This window comes from Macrobrachium nipponense, chromosome 30 (assembly GCF_015104395.2).
Source record: "Macrobrachium nipponense isolate FS-2020 chromosome 30, ASM1510439v2, whole genome shotgun sequence".
Taxonomy (NCBI): Eukaryota; Metazoa; Arthropoda; class Malacostraca; order Decapoda; family Palaemonidae; genus Macrobrachium; species Macrobrachium nipponense.
The window spans coordinates 13,139,792-13,155,813 of record NC_087218.1 but is presented as its reverse complement, the minus strand read 5'-3'; the positions used below and the strand labels follow the sequence as shown (position 1 = coordinate 13,155,813).

Below are 16,022 nucleotides of genomic sequence, written 5' to 3'. Positions count from 1 at the left end.
TAGATCAAGGTCTATAGAGATTTCTATAGACCTTGATATGGATGATACGAAGTAACGATGTAGTAAATGCGTTGGAAGAGTGAATTCTTCAGATCAAGACGATCACAAGCGACCGTCCAAGTCGAGCAGCTGAATTCACCGACGACGACCATACCATTCAATTCTCCGCCGTCTGACTGTTAGCTCGGAAACCAAAACAAACGTCGGTTTCCAAGAATCATTGGTTGCTTTATTCCTTAGGCATTCTGCAAATTAACTAAAAATGACGGAGCGAATAACCTGTAAAGATATTTTAACTAAATACAGTCATGCGAAAATAGAACACACCACAGTGAAAATTACCCCATTCGAATACCAGCACACAAGACTGAGAAAATGTTACAAACAAATTTTTTTTTCGTACATTATTCTACTTCTACAGTGGTTTAGTGAATGAATTTTCAATCTATCATCGACAGGAGAGAATATAATAAAATAAGGGGTGAAAATGATTGATCGTAGACATTGCGCACAATATATATTGGAGCTACTACTTTGTTTTACTGATTTCGACAGACGCACAATAAAAACTTCGCAGTTGTGCTATGAGAAAATTGTTAGGAGAGGTTGGAAGATAAGATGGAAGAAAGACAATTTGAACGGAGACACAATAAAAGGAATGAAAGAGGCTGTAGCTAGTGGCCGAAGGGACGCTGTAATGCCTACAGTGCAACACTGGATGTGTACCGACAGCCCTCTACGGACTAATCTACTTAGCATACAGGCGATTCCACAGTAAGATCATAGGGACCTGGGGCATAGATTATGTAACGCTAAGCCACACAGGCTGTAACAAGTTTATAACTTACGAACACAAGAAGTATGAGTATAACTAAAGCATTACTGCAGTCTACAATGCAACAGTGAATGATAAAGTGATAAAATATTAGCAATGCTTAATGAAAATAAATATGAAGCCTGTGTGAAGAACACTTCCTACACCCCAATCCCCTTTTCCGGTAGACGTCCCGGTTTAGACCCACTACTGTGTACGTGAATCTGTTGTATGGTCGCATGTGCAAGTTCGCCGTCTTGCATGCACAGCACGTTCATGTGCGCTCTTTGGTGCAGATGGACACGTAACGCGGGCAGATAATTGTGGCGAACTCCGTGTGATAACGTGGCCCCGTTTTGAAAGTTAAACCCTTGAAGAGATCAGTATTTACTTGGTAGCTGGTTAAGATTGCTGTGATGGTGTGAGAGCTTCGAAAATTGCCACTGTGAGTTGCCCCCCACCTTTTTTCTTCTTCATTTTCTTATTTTCTTTCAGTCGACCGCTTCAAGGAAATCATAGCTTATCAGACTAAGTGGAATGACTGGAACCGCTTCAACCGAGTGATTCTTTAATGCAACATTTTCATATCAACATTTTCATCTTCGCATACGGTTCTGTTTGTTTGTTTGTATGGTGTTTTTACGTTGCATGGAACCAGTGGTTATTCAGCAACGGGACCAGTGGCTTAACGTGACTTCCGAAACAAGTCGAGAGTGAACTTGTATCACCAGAAATACACATAGCTCACATCGCAATTGAATGCCCGAGAATCGAACTCGCGACAGCACAGGGTGGTACGCCAACACCATACCGACCACACCACTGAGGCGCTTGCAGACGATTCTGAATGCGTTCAAGCTTACTGTTCGTCTAATTATAGCAATAACAGGGTGTGGTGTTGGGGAATGACCCCCCAAAAAAAATTTTTGGAAGTCAATTTTCCTGACTATCCTTTCCATTGAACTGTACTTACAAAGTTATTAATAATTATTGTTTTTTGTTAAGTCAAAGTATATAACAACAACAAATAAAGTAATATGCATGTTATTGTTAACATAATAAATGAATCAATCAAGAAAGCGGAAGAAATGATCTTGAATTTCAGTGCAAACTTTCAACATTATGAGTCAAATCCTGTCAACCAAAGCCAGTACTTTGCATAACATCTAATCGGGTTAAGAAGGGCATAGACCGCATAGGTACCCAATTTTACTTCATAATATAACTAAAATAACATTTTCAAGTATTTCAACTTGTATATATTATCTATATATGCAATGGAATTAAAGAAAAGGTCCAGTTTTGGGTAAAACGACCCCCCCCCAAAAAAAAAATCTCTGGGTACGGGCCTGAATAAATTAAAAAAATATATAGCAAATTCATGGACGTGTGAATAGGGAAATGCAATGATTCTGCTCATGAAGATGAAAAGCCATTAGTACGATCATCCGCTCCGCATCACAGAGGTGAATAGGTTTCTCGTTCGGCATTGTTACATAATTGTTATCTCGTTAATAGTCATAACGCGTGTCAGATATTTTTATCTAAATGCGGCAAAAGAACAGTTAAGGAGAACTGATAAGTTGATTGATGGATTTACGTAAACTAGCGTTACAGCAACTGGGAAAGTGAATAAACACATGTTTAATTCATATTTAACACTAACAGAGATATGTGATCATTGGATGAACATGAAAAACCGCCATGGAAAACGTCAACGGAAAGAGAACTCCACAATGGTGAAAAGATAAAACTCTTGAATCGTGCAATCCGAAAGTTACGAATTTCCACTGTGCAGTTATGTGGAAAGGTTGCTTGACGGGTGTGTTATCCAAACTTCAGTAAAAACATGACATCAGTAACTGTTGAAGTCGCCACCTTATCGTACAGACATCACAAACAGCTTGATTACAAGTTAACGACTTATTGGTAATTCTATCCAGTGCATCGTACTACGATTATCCAGCACCGACCAAAGATTCGCTTTCCTTTAACGGTCGTTGTTTTCAGCCTCTTCTTGATCCACAAGCGATAAGTTGCCATAAATTACCATATTTGTACTGGTCTTCTCTTTGATAGATTGATATCGCCAAGAATTTCCGTTGCCAACTGTCACCTTCTGTGGATCAGCGATGGTCAGGAAATATTCAGTCGGAGGAGATGACGTCAGTCAAGTCTCAGGCATCATCAGCAGTCTGTTGGATTTTGGCAACACTGCTGCTCTGCAAGGAGTACCGGATGAAGAGAGCGAACGGAGTAAGCTTCATTTGTTTTTCTACCCAGATGTTCAGGAAATAGAACCAGAGAAAACGAAAACTATAGTTTTACAAGTTTAAGTAAGCTGCTTGATAGTTTGTCCTCTTTTTTATGTTGTCGGTAGGATTCAAAACTACTTAGATCGTTTTGTAGACATTGAAATTATCATAATCTTCTTGAAGAGGCCAAGAATGTTACTTATTGAAGACTATTTTTATATTTCCTGAAAACATCGGTAAGATTCTCATACCCCAGTAATGTTAGTATATACACGTCATCCTATTAAACAGGACAGTTTTTTTTAAACTGTGATTACGAATGCATTGTTAACTTGCTCACTCTGTAAGATTTTTAGAAATATGAAGATAACTATTTGGAGATTAGGGCATTTCTAATCTTTTAAAGTACGGTGAAATAACGGTAGTCGCTGATGTAACTGATCAGATTAAGAGTTATGATGGCAACAACAAAAAAGCAAGTGCTGCCAGAAGTAAGTGTACTATCACTTTTCTTATTACCCTTCTTTTTTTTATATAGTACTAGTGGTCACACGCCTACTAGTACTACTGGCGTTACAAATACCATTTTGCCGTTGAACATTTATACTTTATCGAATGCCTTTTGTTTCTTGATGAATCCCAGCCAGTCTTTTGATTATTGGTAACCATGGGGGAATTTTATTGAGAAATTTAGTAAAGATGTCTGTTTATATGCGTCTTTTAAGTGTTCACTGATAATGAAGCACTAGTTAACTGGTGAATAAACTTCACTCTTTCTTTATTTTCACAGAGTACTTGATTCTTCTTGCTGTTTTAAAAAGTACTCGAGAAATTAATCAGACGTAAAGTAACGAATCTTATCAGCGACTATCCAGACTATGAGCACTTAACAATGACAAATCCGCGACGTAAGGGTCTCTGAATGATAAAATGCAGATGATTTGACATTCTGAGCATAAACGTATCATATACCCAGGACGGCCATATCGATAAAACTAACCATGCGAACGAACTTGTAGCAAAACTTTTTTTTTTTCTTTTTAAATAACAGAAGAAGACAATAAGATCAAGGGATGGAAATGCCAGTCCACGGTGGCACTTCTTGGATTCTTCGGTATAACTGTAGGATACCTAGTGAGGGTTGGTCTATCAATAGCCATTGTTGCGATGGTTGGAAGAAACACCACCAACTTGCACTCATCAGTGAATCAAACGAATGACGTGTGTCCTTTACCACCTGACAAGTGGGGCGTCCCAGAAAGCGAGGTAAGTTAACTTGTAATGTTCACTTTGCTTTTTAATAATTTTATCATCAATTTTCCACCAAGTGTCTCCATAATTGTCTATTTATTGAGTATTTCTCAACATTTAAACTTAAAGCACTTAGCAATGGGTCATTCTCCAACCCTGACAGATGGGTGACTTCGACTGGGACAAGAGCACCCAAGGGATGATACTGGCTTCATTTTTCTATGGGTACCTCTCTACGAGTCTCTTGGGCGGACGAGCAGCCGAGCTGTATGGAGGACGAATTATCTTCGGCCTCGGAATTGTTTTGACATCGGTCCTTGCAATTGCGTCTCCTCTGTGCGCGTACATTTCAAAGGAGGCTCTAATAGCAAACCGGATTTTGCAAGGAATGTCTCAGGTAGGTACAGAGTTGGAGAGAAATATAACTAGGTAGTGCATTGCACCATTACTTCACTCATTTTTACAGGTGCGTGAATTCATTTCTAGAGACAGACGGTGAGGACCTGAAACTTACTTATCGGGGTTCAACTGACAATGGATGTTTATGGGAGCCTAGTTCTTTTGGTGTTCAACTGACAATCGGTGTTAATGGGAGACATGGCTTTTGGAACTCAACTTACACTAGATGTTTACGGAGTCCTTTGGAGTTCAGCTAACAATTGGGTGTTTATGGAAGACAAGTTCTTTGGGATTCAGCTGATTAAGGATGTTCAAGGTTAAGCTGACAAGGGTTGATTGTAGGAGACAAGTTCTTTGGGGTTCAACTGACAAGTTGTGTTTTATTGGAGACAAGGCCCTTGGGGTTCAACTGACAAGGGTTGTTTTATGGAAGACTGGGTCTATGATGTTCAGCTGAAAGGGTTGTTTTATGGAAGACATAGTCTATGAGATTCAACTGACAAGGGGTGTTTTATAGAAGAAAAGGCCCATGAGGTTCAGCTGACAAGGGATGTTTTATAGGAGACAAATTCTTTGGGGTTACACTGAGTGGTGGGCACGAGAGACCAGTCCTTCAGGCCTCAGGTGAAAGTTTTTCAAGGTTTAAGAGGCAAAGGGTGGAATTTCAGAACTATATGTCTTCAGAGTTTCACATAGACTCGTTGTGGGGAAGAAATTTTCCAGTCTTTCAATATCTGTCTAACGAAAGGTGTAATTAAAGGATTGCTTCTTCAAGAAGTAACCGACTGCTTAGCAGGATTCACGTATAAATCTTGTTTCCCCTAGAGTGCATTCCTCTCACTAATTATTCTAAATTAATTCATTTGTAAACTTACAAGTGCGCGCTCTGTTGATTGCAGGGCGTCATTTTTCCTGCCATCAATACGCTCATGGCAACTTGGACCACACCAAAGGAAAGAAGTAAAACAGTTACACACATCTATATTGGTAAGAATCACAAGGCAGAATTCTGCTTTCTTGAATGAGTACGCGATTTCCCAACTTTCACATGAAATAATCATCCGTAAAACAAAGTTCTAGTCGGGCGGCTTACTTTTGATGTTTTTAACCCAGTAACATTTAAGGGTTATCTTTATTTTGACTAGCCTGCACTTTTCTCATGATATATGAAGTTAGCAGAAGTTTTAGTTCTTCGAATATTACTTGTATTTAACCTTAATGCCAAGAAAGCCATTCATTTTTTTTTTCACAGGTATCCAGGCAGGTACTATAACTGGAATGTCCCTTGGCGGCTGGCTGTGCAACTTGAAATCCTACGGCGGCTGGTCTTTGGTCTTTTACTTTTTTGGAGGAACCGGGATATTGTGGGGCATTGCGTGGTTCCTCCTGATTCACGATAGACCTGAGACTCATCCAAGAATCTCTCCAGAAGAACTTCGGCACCTGCAGCAGTGCAAGGCGTCTGTCAAGAGCGCAGAGGTATGGTATAGCAAGGGCTAGAGACTCTCTAGACATTGTGGTATGGGACCTGAACAGGCCATAATGGAAGCAAAACCTTTTATTTTACAATGTATTTTGCTTTCTTCCGCGTCTATTAAGCTCCAATCAGTTTCATCTCATTGGTTTCTTCGGTTCCTACATTGATTGGATTGGCCTTCTGCATTCAGAGGAAATATCGGTCTGCCATCTTTCAGAAAGCTCCTTTTCAGCTTGTCCACATTACACTCTCCTCTGTTGCAGCTACTAACATGACACCTTTAAATCTTGGAATAGCTTTTTGTTCTCTTTCTCCAAATAGCACAAACAGACATCCTTTTGGGCCAAAGTTCTCTCTCTCTCTCTCTCTCTCTCTCTCTCTCTCTCTCTCTCTCTCTCTCTCTCTCTCTCTCAGACTCTTATTATGAAAATATAAATACTTTGAAATCTGTTGGTAAACGATTTGCACAATTTTTTTTATGGCAAGAAAGCATGAAATAGGGAACTAGTTCAAAATACAAAATGCAAATACTAACGTTTAAATACCAAGGTAAGTACTTGAACAATTTTTCCCCTCAAACTTGCTTCTCAAAATCATTGTGACCAGACAACTATTTGTGGGTTTGCAACATCCCTGGACAATATACAGGGTGTAACACGAGTTTATGCAAATATTTTGGGAAATGAAAGAAAAAGTAATTTGAGCAGAAAATGTTCTATAAATGTATGCATTTTAAGGCTTTATTAGTTGGTGAGAGGGAATTTTAAAATAGCCTTTATTATTATCACTGCTTTCAGGCAATGGGAGTTGATAACGGAAGGCCGGAATAGCCTTGGATGTTGGGGACAGGGGGTGAAATGAATGAGGCAAGTGGAATGATAGTCTTTTAATTATGATTCTTTTGCTTGCAAGTAATCTAATCTGAATGATTAGTCTTTTAATAATGATTCTTTTCCTTGCCAGTAATGTAATCTTAATGATTAGTCTTTAATTTATGATTCTTTCTCTTGCAAGTAATCTGATCTAAACAATTAACTAACAACGGTAATATATAGCTTTACATATCAAGTAAGGAGTGTAAATGTTACTGAGAACCATTTATTTGGGAATGTTGAAACCTTGCGCGTCCTAATCCAGCCGCCTCGTCACCGAATTGTTGAACCAGGAATCTTGACTAGGTCTACGTCTATGACTGGTTCTGATGAATACTTTAGATGGAGAGATAGAGATATTTTAAGGATACATTTGAAATCTTTGATAGGTGCAATGAATAAGCAAGTCTACCTTTGATGGAGGGAAGACTCAGATAGGCCTACCTTTGATGGAGGGAAGACTCAGGTAGGCCTACCTTTTTTATTTTTTTTAATCGGTGTTCAGTGAATACTACTGATAGGGGAGGGAAAAGGATTCAATGATGCATGGATTTTATTCTTCAAAATCTAAATATTACATTTGATTGGGAGGTACTTGTTTCACATCGGCCTATCGCTCCATCCTCCTTCTATACTGCAACCACCCCTGCTGCCCACCGCTCCACCTCCCCCCCCCCCCCCCTCACATTACAGGCTACTGCAACCGCTCGCTACTAACCTCCATTGTGTGATAACAGCGCTAATGCTAAACGTTATTTTAAAATTCCCCCTCACCGACAAACGAAGCCTTCAAATGCATGTTTATAGAACAATTTCTGCCCGAAATTACTTTTTCTTTCATTCCCCAAAAGCTTTGCATAAACTCTTGTTACACCCTGTACATATCTTGTGATTAATGCAAGTGTGTGTCTTATATCTCATCGTCCTATTTCCTTATCTGAAGTGTTATGTTTTACTCTGTTATTTCATTGATAGGTTGTCGCCATACCATGGAAAGCTTTAATGAAGTCAAAAGCATTTTTGGCCATTGTACTGATGTACTTCAGCAACGGTTACGGATTCTATACACTCCTGACAGGGCTCCCTACGTACTTCAGCGATATCCAGCACTTCGATTTGAATCAAGTAAGATAAAAGAAGAAGTAGAAGGAAAAGTTGTTATATATTACCCATGAACGCATTTAATGATTCGAAGTTACTTCTGTTTCCACAATGGAAAAACCTTAACTTTACTTTGTTCCTTTAACAATCATCACTTAACTGTAAAGTGATTAAACTGTCAATCCTAATGATGATTGAATTAGGCTCCCATTTTGAGTTCAAAGGTGATTGCTTTCCCTTTTTTTTTCTTTCTGCTCGAACGACAACGTGGATCATATGGCATATGTACTCTGTGTATATGATATGTTCAGCAAATGAATGTATGGATTTTTTTTGTATATGTTTTTGAAGTGTATGGAACGTGAAATGGTTTGTACCACTGATCTATTTCTATGTATGAACAGATGAAGATTTTATCACTCTAAATGACAGAGTAATATTATTCAAACATTACTACTACATTGTCATCAGCTTTCCACTGAGGGCTCATTTACTAGACTTAGGCCAGGCTGCTAACGAGAAACGATTATAATTAAGATTCTTATGAACACGACTTTAAAAAGTCTTTATGTACAACTGATTTTGGGTTACGAGCCATCCCTTGAATTTTGATAGAGATACAAATCTATTTATCCAGGATATATTCTGGGCATTTCAGTTAAGTTCCGATGATCTGTCTAAGTTTCCTTTGCTAATCTACAATCCCCAGCATGAACGTCAGTGCAGTTTGATGGTGAATATGCCGCGAAGTTTCTCTAGTGACAGCCGCTTCCTGTAGAAAACGGGAAATGTGAAGCTGGCCATGTTGTTACAGGTTCAGAGGCTTCATAGTCACTTCATGTAAAAAAACTTGAAATGTGAAGTTGGCCATGTTGTTACAGGTTCAGAGGCTTCATAGTCACTTCCTGTAAAAAAACTTGAAATGTGAAGCTGGCCATGTTGTTACAGGTTCAGAGGCTATATAGTCGCTTCCTGTAAAAAACTTGAAATGTGGAGCTGGCCATGTTGTTACAGGTTCAGAGGCTTCATAGTCGCTTCCTGTAGAAAACTGGAAATGTGAAGCTGGCCATGTTGTTGCAAGTTCAGAGGCTTCACAGTCGCTTCCTGTAGAAAACTGGAAATGTGAAGCTTGTTATGATACTAGTCCTATAAGTTGCGCAGATACTCTAAGGTAGTGGTTTCCAAACTGGGGTCCCATGTAGCAGAATGCAAGGGATCATAATCTGAGGATACGTATGTATAAAACCAAAAGAGTTTAGTTGGTAGGCAGCCAGCGGAGGCAACTTACAGGTTCAGTACGGTGGGTGGTAACGAAAAGAAATTGTTTGGGAACCACTGCTTTAAAGAAAAAGAAAATGCATTGCCTCACAGTAATCTTCCAGCTCCTGGTTAACTGAAATAATCTATGATACATTCGACGACAATTTTGATACATGTGGACGCTTCTAATGTGCTTTATTACCTTTACTCTCCCAGAGCGGTTGGACATCAGCCATCCCCTACCTTGCCATGTGGGCTGTCAGTGAGTTTTGGGCTCAAGTGATGAACTGGCTGACGGTGAATGACAAAATTTCCATCACACAAGTGAGAGTTCTCTCTAACACCGTGGGTAAGTTTGGTGCCTAATCTTAGGCTTGCGTTCTGTTCTTAAGTATATCTTAGTTTTACCAGACCACTGAGTTGATTAACAGCTCTCCTAGGGCTGGCCCGAAGGATTAGATATTTTTACGTAGCTAGGAACCAATTGGTCACCTACCAACGGGACCTACAGCTTATTGTGGGATCCGAACCACACTATATCGAGAAATGAGTTTCTATCACCAGGAATAAATTCCTCTGGTTCCGCATTGGCCGAGCCGGGATTCGAACTTCGGACCATTCGTTCTGTTCTATAAGAGCAAATTTTACCAGCATGTATTTAACTTCTGTTTCTCCACTTAAATTACTCGAAGTAATCACACGTTTAATGTTAATGTCAGTATGCATACACCAGTGTTTCATAATAATCTTTAAAGAAATTCAAACAGGATGTTGCCAGTTTCAGCTAACCCGCTTCCATTGAACAGGTTCTTATGGTCCCGCCCTGTGCTTGGTGGCTATGTGCTTCGTCGGGTGCAATTCCACCGTAGCCATGGTGATCATTTGCTTGGCAGTCGGTCTGAATGGCACTTGCTACGCCGGCTACTGCTCGTCGACCCAGGACATCGCGCCTAATTTAGCCGGCACTCTCCTAGGTCTAGGCAACACCCTTGGCGGTCTGTCGGGTTCAGTCGCACCCATGATAATGGGAGCGATCACGAATACTAACGTGAGTATTTGACGCTATCGGATTTTATCTTTTCTTTAAGAAAGTGTGTCTGCATTCAGAATTTTTTATAAGCTTTATGAAATCGCACTTCGGATATAATCACGTTTATAATCAAAAGTTTAAGTACGAATGTGTTAGAGACTATTGTCTTTTAACTTAGAGGCCACCACTCTTGAGAAAATAACTTAACGGGGAATATCCAAATGTATTTTACCCACCGTGCCCCACCCCATCTCTCTCTCTATTTATATATATATATATATATATATATATATATATATATATATATACATATATATACACACACACACACACACACACACACACACATATATATATTTATTATTATATATATATATATATATATATATGATATATATATATATGTATATATATATTAGTCTAGACATGATCCCATATGGTTTTACAGCAAACGGTTGGAGCGTGGCGAATAGTCTTCATAATTCCGATCTGCCTCTGGGTAGCGGCCAGCACCTTCTACTTCATCTTCATTACTGCCGAAGTCCAGTCTTGGAATGAACCGACGACGAAAAAGGTTTGTGATACGCCTGTAGTACTGTGCAATATTCTTAGCCTGTCCGCTTTCAGGACTCGGTAGAACACATTGTCATTTGATCCAAACACTGGCTGGTTCCAAGTTGCTTTGCGCTCTGTATAAACTTCGTAGGTATGTATATTTTCTTGTCAGTTAAACCCTATCTTTCATCGTTTCTTCCCCCAGAAAGTGAAGGAGGAAAATGGCCCAGACCAAGATAATACGACAGACAAACTAATGAACGAAGCAAAGAGCCGTTCGAACATTGTTTAGCCTAAGGAGAAGCAGGAATCTCTACCGCTCCATTGCTATGAGATTGGAGTTGTCCTCAGTTTGTGAAGTAATGCAGCTCTAAAATAACAGAAACGAAATAAACAGTAATTTTGATGAAAGATATTTTAATTTATATATATATATATATATATATATATATAATATATATATATATATATATGTGTGTGTGTGTGTGTGTGTGTGTGTGTGTGTGTGTGTGTGTGGTGTACTACCGCGGGACCAGCAACCTTTGTGTGGTACCGCAGGACTACCGCCTGCAGCATTAACCCTATAAAGACGTTTGGAGCAATCCCATTGAAAAGGGTAAAATGTGTGTTATGAAGACTTCCTTAGTGTATGTAAATGGGTGGATTGATAAATAAGCTGTGCGCCTGCGTACTCTATCAATAAATGGGCTTTAGTTTGAAAGAGGTTGGAACTATGAGGCGAAATAACAACTGAGATTTTTTTTTTTTATTAAAGATCAGGTAATTTTCTATTGCTGTTAATTGTCGTGTCTAAGGTTTCGATTATTCATCTTTTGAGCATTTGAATGAGTTTTGTTTATGCAGAAAGCTACATAATTTCCTCCTCTTGTCTCCTCCATGTTTTACTTTCAAGTCCCGTTAGATTATCTGTGTAATTTTGTGCATGTATAGCAGTTGTTTAGTTTTATATATTATATATATATATATATATATATATATAATATATATATATGTGTGTGTGTGTGTGTGTGTGTGTGTGTGTGTGTGTATATCAGCACGTTCCATTTTCCAATTAGAGCGACTGGTGCCGTCTAGCCCTCCAATTGTTCAGCAAGTCCTTGGGGCGGTAGGAGGGGTGTTGGTTTTTAGGTTGTTAGACCTATACATCCACTCTTTCTTGACCTCAGCAGACACTGATACTCATTTACAATTGGGTGTACTGGTGGGCGGTAGGTCAGGAGCGATCTCTAAGCCTGAGGGAATGGAAGAAGCGAAACGAACAAAACAATAACCAATCGCATCTTGAAGTAAAGGCGGATGTCCAAATGGCGTCAATTTCTAGTGGATTATGTACCTTACAATTTCCAAAAGGCGAGATCCTACAATAATGTAGTCCGCCCATACCATCATTCATATGTCGTCAGTGGACCTCCTGCGATGCACTGCAGGCATTACTTGAAATTCTATGCAGCGTGCCTTCGGTCCCCAGCTGCAACCACTTTCGCTCCTTTTACTGTAACTCCTTTCAATCTCTTTCTTCATCTTACTTTCCACCCTCTCCTAACAACCGATTCATAGTGCAACTGAGAGGTTTTCCTTCCGTTACACCTTTCAAACCTTTGACTGTTAATTTCCATTTTGGCGCTGAATGACCTCGTACGTCCCAGTGTTTGGCCTTTGGCTTAAATTCTATATTCAACTCAACTAATCATTCATATGTCTGACATGCAAATAACAGTAGTCATGTCTTACCAGAATTGACCTTAATAATATATGACTTCGTTATGTCTACAATTAATGACAGTTGATTCAGTGAGCAAAACGCTCCCCTCCAATACCCTCCACCGCCACCAGGGGATCACCCCCGACCTCCCCTCCCAGTCCCGATTGAAGAGTGTTTAGGTAAAGACGTGTTGTGTTGGCTCCTCATGAACACCTCTCGATTCTGTTATTTTGGCGTGCTATTATCGCAAATGCGAAAACGATATCAAGGAAGTGTAAAGAGAAATGCTGGGCTATGGACTGATTATTGGAAAGAAGGGAAAATGCAGTGGAAATTTCGAGTTAGTGTCGTATTTTTTTGCCTCCTACGAGCGGCCTGCAGGGTGGGTGCTTGAAGGTGAGACTAGTGTAACACTTTGTGTAGAGGGATAGATGCAAATCTGTGAAAAGGCATTCACAAAGTATATACTATGCTTGCTAATTAATAAATCTCTGGGTTTGTTTGTGAATACCTATGTCATTAATTTTAATGATGATATTGCCGAAAATAATGATGACAATCGTTAGGCGGAGTATCGCCAAATGGTATTGTAAATTCGATGTTGTTCTTTTCACGCTTAGGCCTATGTAATCTACCTCCCTGTAGGGGGTTAATGCCGTCACTGCACCTCACACGGAGCACTGCAAACATTACTAATGGTCCTTTGCAGCGTCCCTACGGCCCCTAGCTGCATCCCCTTTCATTCGTTCTGTTTTACCTCCGTTCATATTCTCGTTCTTCCATCTTACTTTCCACCCTTTCCTAACAGTTGTTTCATGGTGCAACTGCTTTGAGGTTTTCCTTCTTTTAGGCCTGGTATTCACGCACAGATTTACCTGTCAGTTCATCGAAACTGACCGTAAAACGTACGCATAGACGACAGTTTGTGAGCGGATTCAGTCCACCTACCAGAACGGATGAACTGATGGAATTACTACCTAAAGTTCTTCCGACCGACTGACAGGTGGTGATCGATCGTACGTATGGACGGGTAAGCAACGATCTTATGAAAGTACGCCGCTGGATTTCGCCAGAGAACGACCCCAGCCTGGACCAGAATATGACTAAACTATGTATAGGCCGGATTAATTTCATTGTGAGACCCAGTACGGCTATTTGTTGACCGTTGTGTGTCCAAATCATATATGAAATAATAATAAATATTTCCCTGTGATACAGACAATTTGGTATAGGCCTAGGCCAGTGTCCTGCCTTTTTATTTATGGTGTTACTAGTGTCAGTGGGGATCACTGTCCATTTTATAAATAACTAAACCAGCCCCAGGCTCTAATTGAAACTATTCATTAATATTGTATCAGAATATGCAATTTTTTTTAATCAGAAATATTTAGACCATGCTTTTTTACGCCCCTCTTATCGTTCCTATTATTATGTGACTTAAAAAAATACTTATAGTAGCATGAGTCTTGAAATGGAGAAACAATTCCGCAGTTATGTATATGTAAAGATAAACCTGCACAGAAAGCTTTCGGCAAACTTCGAAGGTATCTGTACAGATTTATCTTTGAATATGGCTACTTATACATAACCATGGATTTGTTTCTTCATTAAGTGAATTGCCGCAGCAGCCAGTCTATACAAATCCACCCCCTCATTTCAGCCAGCGGAGTTTCCATCGCTGCCATATAGTGTTGCTACGATGAAGAACAGACGAGAATTGCGGACGATTATACGATAACCTCGAATTGACAGTCCTACTGACATTTCTACTCTTTAAATGTGGTAAAACTGAGCGTGAATATCCGCCTTATACGCCTTGATAACCTTCTTTACCCTCGATTTCCTTTTCAGCGCTGAATAGCCTCAAAAGGTCGCTGCGCTTGGTCATTGACCAAAATTTTATGTTCCTCATGTATTCTACCAGTTTACTTAATTATCTTTACCATACTGACCCCCTTCCTAACATTGCTTGTATATGCTAGTAAACAGAAATTATTGTGTATGTTATTTTCATATTCAGATCAATCTAAGCATTCAGATCTCCTAAGACTACGTATACAGTCCGGTACATAATAGTACCTTTGCGGGCATTCCAACCGTCTCGTCTTTTTCTGCGAGGTCGAATACTAAACAGTTTCTAGAAGTTCTATCTCTGGTCTGACCAAATTGTGGAATGAACTAACTAGCCCTGTAGTTGAGTCGTTGGAACTGAACAGCATTTCAAACTTGGTGCAGATACTTTTTTATTTTTTTAATTTTTTTTTTAGCAGGTTGACATGAATGTCATTACATATTTATTTGCTATTATTTTGGTTTATTCTATTTACGTAGATATTAACATATGTGCCTTTGGCCCAAATTCTATATTCAATTTAATTCAATTATCAAGCTTGCTCTATATAGACCTATGTGTGTGTGTTTTACATCTTGAACAGTGGTCTGGTTAAACTATTCTTATAATAATAATAATAATAATAATAATAATAATAATAATAATAATAAATATAATAATAATTTACTCTTGAAAGACGCAAGAGAAGAAATAAACATCTTTCCATGTGAAATCAGAAAAAATGCTTTATAGGACTATTGCTTTACTTTGAAATAGTCAGGAAATGTAAATAAAAGATTCTCATCTAATAATATACTTTTTAATTTCTTACGTCGGAGAACAACACTTGGCAAAACATATCTTTTGGTCTGAGGACTTTTTTGTTTTTTTGATTATGTAAATCGATATTTACGCAATTATAATGGCGGTTCAGTAATGTTCGTGTAAGATTCCAGAAACACATATATCGTTTTGGTAATTTAAACGATTCCTGTTTTTTTTTTTAATCAACCTAGATAAAGCTTCTTGTTTAGAAAAAACAAAATTGTAAGTGGGATAATGACAATGTTATGAGCATTTCCATATCACGAAGAATCAATTGAAGAGTGTATTAATAATCCAGATGATATTACATCTTACTAACGTGTTTTTGAAGCCGCAATCACGTACATGGTGATAGATCAGTATGTCCCGTAAGGGGGTAGTGCTGTCAGCGCACCTCACGCGGTGCACTGTAGGCATTACTCAAGGTACTTTGCAGCGTCCCTTCGGTGCCTAGTTGCAACCCTTTCATTCCTTTTTTATGGTACCTCCATTCATGTCTTTCGTCTATCTTTCTATCCATCCTCTCCTAACAATTGTTTCATAGTGCAACTGCTTTGAGGTTTTCCTCCTGTTAACCTTTCAAACCTTTCTACTGTCAATTTCCGTTTCAGCGCGGAATGACCTCACAG

General features: G+C 39.1%; 1 protein-coding gene across 1 annotated transcript; it reads left to right on the top strand.

The window, feature by feature from the left end:
- Positions 1-1,207: 1,207 nt before the first annotated feature.
- On the top strand, positions 1,208-11,403 carry LOC135202014 (putative inorganic phosphate cotransporter). Its single transcript, XM_064231289.1, has 11 exons — positions 1,208-1,259; positions 2,894-3,070; positions 4,121-4,335; positions 4,484-4,717; positions 5,619-5,706; positions 5,972-6,198; positions 8,044-8,193; positions 9,646-9,778; positions 10,236-10,477; positions 10,908-11,033; positions 11,220-11,403. Exons 2-11 carry the CDS (start codon positions 2,947-2,949, stop codon positions 11,304-11,306), a joined length of 1,626 nt encoding a protein of 541 aa, XP_064087359.1. The 5' UTR covers positions 1,208-1,259; positions 2,894-2,946; the 3' UTR covers positions 11,307-11,403.
- Positions 11,404-16,022: the final 4,619 nt, after the last annotated feature.

What these genes read in the sequence shown, in the direction of transcription:
- LOC135202014 (XM_064231289.1), top strand. Translation starts at nt 2,947, where the DNA reads ATGGTCAGGAAATATTCAGTCGGAGGAGATGACGTCAGTCAAGTCTCA. An exon ending in AGTTACACACATCTATATTG is followed by an intron (nt 5,707 to 5,971) that starts GTAAGAATCACA and finishes TTTTTTTCACAG; the next exon opens with GTATCCAGGCAGGTACTATA. An exon ending in GAGCGATCACGAATACTAAC is followed by an intron (nt 10,478 to 10,907) that starts GTGAGTATTTGA and finishes ATGGTTTTACAG; the next exon opens with CAAACGGTTGGAGCGTGGCG.